At 44.8% G+C, this 5,850-nt stretch overlaps 1 protein-coding gene across 2 annotated transcripts in view; it reads right to left on the minus strand.

The window, feature by feature from the left end:
* Nucleotides 1-3,076: 3,076 nt before the first annotated feature.
* The window catches only part of Slc1a1 (solute carrier family 1 member 1), a 72,123-nt gene continuing 69,349 nt past the window's right edge, over nt 3,077-5,850 (minus strand). For both annotated transcript variants that reach the window (XM_055614008.1, XM_055614007.1), the window contains one exon: nt 3,077-4,933. In XM_055614008.1, coding sequence (XP_055469983.1) covers nt 4,687-4,933 — 247 coding nt within the window. In that variant the 3' untranslated portion in view covers nt 3,077-4,686. The remainder of the gene's footprint in view (nt 4,934-5,850) is intronic.

Consider the following 5,850-nt stretch of genomic DNA (forward strand, 5'->3'; position numbering starts at 1 on the left):
CCTAAGATAAGAAGGAAATAATGGTTGTGTTCTAGAAATATTATACCCAGTTAAGGAGAAACTTCTGGAAAAGGTTCTGTGGTTAGCGTGGAGTAAGTTCAGTTTAAAAACCCACTAGAAGGTGGAAATGGAATGTGACGTTTGGCTGTGAGATCAGGGCATAGAGGCCACTGAAACGACAGCCACTTACATTGTGTGGCTATATAGTTTTGATAATCATCTGTGTCGAGTGGCAATTATGGCAGTGGATAGCTTTATGTTAGAATGATACAAAGCTTGTTCACTCATCCCTCAGTATTCAAGGAGCCCTTGTGTGTTTAGCAGAAGCAGAGATGATAAGGAGCAGGAGGAGGAAATACAGAGGCGGGGTCCAGGAACTAGAAGAATACAGGTGATGAGAATAGCAGACCACTGACCTCGGACGACTTGGGGAAAGACTGACTGGACTTTGCAGATAGGACCCTGGTTACCTTGGAGGCTTGGGAGAGGTGTGTGAGTGCAAGGCAGACTGCAGGGCATTAAGACTTTAGCCAGTTGCAGGAAACAAAGGCAGAAGACTGATGTACAGCCTAAAAAGTGTGAAAGAGAAGAGAAAGAAAACTGGGCTCCAGTTTTTGTTCTGGTATCTGCCTGCCTGCCTCTAACAGATATCCCTTCTTGAAAAACTGGGCTTTCATCAAAGCACTTAAAGGTCATTTGGCTGGAGAGGGATATGATATTGATGCTATCAAATCAGGGGGAGGTCAAGCCACTAGGAGAAAGGAGGATCACAGACATTTAAATTACCCATCACCAGAATGGGAAAATGGGGAGAAAATTTGAATAAGTACATTTGGTTGCAGCATGTTAGATGACATTAGAAAGCACAGACATCTTTGAAAGAGGAGACGGGATGCTATCACGCACCCCTGCCTTAGCTTTGCAGACCCCTGGAAACCCTGGAACAGGACAGCTAGGAAAAGACTTAGAATCATGTATGTGTCCTGGCTGGGTGAACTTGGGCAAATCCTTAAAACCCTGGTAGGTCAATTTTCTCATCTACAAAGCAGGGTAATAGGAGGAGTATTAAAACAAAATGCAGATATGATAATACATGTAAAACACTTAGCTCCGTGACTGCCTATGGTCAACACTTGGTGTTAGCAAGGATCTTATTTATTTAAATCACTTTATTGAGGCATGATTGTCATGCAAAGAGCTGTCATTACTAGTGTGTATAACTTCATGTAACCATCTGCACAGCCAGTGTCAGCTGTATCTTAGTACCTCCAAAGATATCTTAATATCTCCATTTCTCTCTCCCTTCTTCCCTTCTTTTTTCTTTCCCTACCTTCTTATATGCTAAAAACCCTCTTAGCAAAATTTAAGGTATTGCAATACCGTATTTTTTTAATTATAGGCATTATGCTGTAAAGCAGACCTCTACAATTATTCTTAAATGTCTCCAAATGTTTGGGCCCCCCCAGACTTGAGTTCGAGTGAAGCGCCAGCACACCTGGCCTTCGCTGCCTGCCAGTGCCCAGTAAAGAACACTGACCCTGGAACTGAAGTGCTACCCCACCTCTGTTCCTGGTGTGACCCCGGGAAAGTGTCTTAACCTTTCATGCCAGTTTTTTTTTTTTCGGGGGGGGGGCTGGGTGGCACATATGCTTTATTACTGGAAAGTATCACAAAGATAACAGGGTATTGGAGTTGTGTGCCCACAAATTGCGTGTCTTCTATGGTTTCTTATGCAGAATGCCAGTGCGGTTGTCTGGTATCTTCTAGTGCTCTGCTAAGGCTGTGCAGGACCCCTTCCCTCCTGCCACACAGGGAAGGCTCTTAGCCACCCCCAAAGCCACTACTGCCTCTCTCCCCCTCTCCTGATCAGCAGGTCACACTGTTTCTCATAAGAACAGAGGTGGGTTCCAATAACCCAGAGAGCTGACCAAAAATTAAAGTAACCCATTGCTCCTGGTAATGACACTCTCTGTGAGTATAATTTCAGCAAAGGCTAAGCTCGTGGGGTGGGGCCTCTGCTCAGGTCCACCAGCTGTCCCAAACTTGGTTCTAAAGCACTGTGTTGTTGGGAATATTCCCACCCCTGCCTTGCAATCAAGACTCTGTCCTGTATTTCTATGTTGCCTTTCCTCTGTGGGACCCAGGAGACTGTCTGTCCCTTTGATATCTATTAAACAGATGAGTCCTCTGCTGGAGAACTTGCTGGTAACTGGGTGCACAGGTGGGAATATGCCTTCTTACTCAAGGGCACTGCGGATCCAGGTACTCATAACTGGTAGTCCTGTCTCAGAGGGCGGGATTGGCCCTTCAGTGAACCAAGTCGGCACGCTAGTGAGATCCGGCCATCTCCCATGAGAGCGATTTCTAGAAAACCCTGTTTTCATTTCAGCCACAAAGCAGGAGCCCAACTGTTCGTAACAGCCTGGTATTTCAGCCTTGTAATCCTCACTGGTGAACATGAAGAATCCGTAGGTTTTTCTTCAAGTCCCGACCTTTCATTCTCAGGGTAGCAAAGAGTTTTCCAGCCAGTCTCCTCTGGTTTCAAAGCCAATGATCTCACAGAGTTTCTAGCACTGGCCCACAGTTCACCTTCCCACCCATACCCAGGTCAATAAGATAACAGAAGAGATGAGAGGCAGGAAGATACGGGAAGTAAAAGTGTGGGGAATGTTTATTGGGAAGGAAATGGAAGTTGGCCTCTTTCATGAGTTAGCAGCACGGTGTGCTAAGGGGCTGGTTTCAAGGATGATGGCCCCTGTGTAAGTTTTTGAACAACTCTGCTGTCTCAAGTGCTGCTAATGAGAGTCACCTGATAAGGGGATAGAAGCATCCATCAGTCAACTTCCTTTGGATTTAGATTTACTTCCTGTGACAAATACAGATATGTGGACTTCAGATTTTAGAGTCATTGGCCACTGTGATGTTTAGTCTAATTCAGTGTCATTTTCTTGTAGCTCTGAGGTGCAGGTGGCCAGCTCTAACCATTCATTTGTCTGCTATCTTTGGCACAATTTCTGGCTTATAAGGTGATGAAGGACACCACAGAAACACGGCTGTTAAGAACTTTGCTCCGATGTTAATTACAAGTTTTTGTCGAGCTTTATTTACAGGATGAGGACAGAAAGCATAGACTTTTAATAAGTTATCTTCAGAAACCAGCAGGAGAAAGACAGGCAGAGGATTCTAAGCCGAAAGGCCAAGGTTTTCAGAACAGTCCTCTCTGGAGGAGGAGGCCTGAAGCATTTCCCCTGAACCATTAGCTCACGGCCTGGATTTTATTCTGTAAGAATACAGTATAAAGCCAGGCATGGTGGCACATGCCTTTCAGCCTGGCACTAGGGAGGCAGAGGGAGAAGGATCTCTGTGAGTTTGAGGCTAGCCTAGTCTACATAGTGAGTTCTAGGAAAGCCAGAACTATGTAGAGAAACTCCGTCTCAAAAAAAAAAAAAAAAAAGTTAAAAAGAATACAGTATAGAGATAGCTTGGTCACTTGGCAACATGGCTTGTTCACCTTAGGCAGCCCATTTTGAAACAACATAGGTAATGGCTTGACACAGCTCTTTTGGCCCTGGTGGCCAGAGAAGACCAAGGGCAGCAAAGTGGCAGCCTTGTGAGGTGGGCAGCCTTGTGAGGTGGGTGTGTACTTGAAGAACAAAGCCTTCCATGGGGATCTGAGCACAGCCAGCCACTGGGAGTGTTGTCTTTGTAAATGCACTTATTCCATGCCAACATTGAGGGACCTTGAGCCTGGAAGTTGTAAAAGAATGGCTGTGCCACTTTAGATTTTCACCATAACACATTTTTACTTTAGGGCTGAATCACAGTAACCCAGCAACTTGATTTTTCATCCCAGAGTTCCAGACAGTGTTCTGGTGAGCTCTGAAGCACACCTAGGCTGGAACTATAGTTTTGATTCAAGTACAAAGAGAAAGCTTCTTATTTCACATTGATAGTTCATTACTGGTCTCTGTCTTGAAAATTATATGAAAATAATAAATATACACACATATACATATAGTTCTATACCGAACACTGGCTAAACAGCTACCAGCATTCCAATACAGTACATTGAATAAAAAAACCCTTTCCCTTCCCCCTAAACCCCTTAACTATCTTAAAACTGTTATTGCAGAACTATGCTGATCCTTTTTGCCTTTTTTTTTTTTTTCCAGAGTAGTTTGAGAGTGGCTGGAGTTGAGGTCAAATGGAAAAATTTGGCACATTAACTGGGTAGGGTTTTTGACATGCATTATAATCTATAAAAAGTGAGAAGACAAAGGAAGTCATACCAATAGAAAGCCTGAGTAAAAATTTGTAGCCAGTAATAATATTATTTAAAAAGCCCAAACACTGGTCTGTGCATGAGAAAGCAATTTATCTTCCATATCCATTACCTAATCCCAACAGTTGCTCCTTCATATACTTCAAAATTTTGTTTTATAGAATTAGAAAATCCTGATAACACAACTTTCTTAATTTCCTTTCAGTCTACCCTCCCCCAAATCCCCCAACCCAGAGAACAAAGGCTATAAAGCCAAATATAGAAAATAATCTGGAGGTCTGTTTATCAAACTCAAATGTACAGTTGACTCTCAGTGTTCCTCTCTCTCCTCAGTGTTGGAGTTTGCTAAGAGATGGCTCCTGTGGAGTTGTCCTTCATCATCCCAGTCATCTGAAGCTGGGCCTCTAGAACTGTGAGGTCTGGGTGAAGGAGATGGTGTCGGATTTGTCCACTGCAAAGCCCCCATTGACATAGGACTTCTTGGTATCTGAGTCTTCATTATCGAGGACTGTGGGTTCCAAGGCAAAGGGGTTCACGATGTTGACTTCAGATGAAACGTCCATCTGCTCCAGCTCCTTCTTGGAGAGCTTTTCCACAATGCCGGTCCCAAACGCATCACCCAGAACATTCACCATGGTCCTGAACCGGTCCCTGGGAAAGACAGAGGAGACTCAGAAGGGGCCCAGGGTTTATCTCCCTTCTCTGATGGATGGAGAAGGGGGAGGTTCTGATATGTTCAGTTAAGATATAAGTCCAAGCAGAAAGCTGTCCTCCTGGCTCACCTGATGCCTCAACTGGCCTGGAGCAGGTGACTCCCAAAGGGACAGAAAGAGAAAATGGGCTCATTTGGTTTGGTCTGTGCTCCTTGTAGGGAGCAATGACCTCTCTGTCTCCTGAAGTTCCCTCCTTTCTTCCCAAATAAGAATGGGGTCTCCAGAGACACATGGAGGGTACTCAGAATGGCTCTGGACTTCATAAGGACTTGAGCTCTGACTTCTGTCCTGTGGGTCTCCCAGGGATAATGCCATGGTATCCTGGGCTCTCTTCTGGCTAAGGTGAGGCAGCCTCAATATTTGGTTGAGGTAGTTGGTACCAAGTATGTGGGCCGTAAGTGGGTCCCTGATGTACTCATCTTAGCAGTGAAAGTCCCTGCTTCTAGGAAAGGTAGGGGTTCAAGTCAGTCTGCTTCCTTCCTTTGCCTGACATGACCATTTCTGTGCAGTGGTCACTGCTTCCAAGCGAGGTACAAGCATGGAACCTCCACAGCATGACTGTGTCCCTTTCTCTCATCTTAGCTGCAGTTTATACACTGTACAACCCTGGTCTCACTCAAATCTGAAATGAGGTTCAGTATGGAGATACACTTACTCTGATGGCCTAGGACAGGGACAGAGCTTGGTACTAGAAGGTATACATCTATAGACATGAGTATCAAAAGTAAAGCCAGAGACCAGGCCACTCCACTTGAATCTTTGGGTGTCAAGAAGAAGGCATCATCTTACACAGTTGTTCTATGTATGGGTGTGTGTGTGTGTGTGTGTGTGTGTGTGTGTGTGTGTGTGTGTGTG

This window comes from Psammomys obesus, unplaced genomic scaffold (assembly GCF_907164565.1).
Source record: "Psammomys obesus unplaced genomic scaffold, mPsaObe1.curated_primary_1811, whole genome shotgun sequence".
In the NCBI taxonomy this organism is placed as follows: domain Eukaryota; kingdom Metazoa; phylum Chordata; class Mammalia; order Rodentia; family Muridae; genus Psammomys; species Psammomys obesus.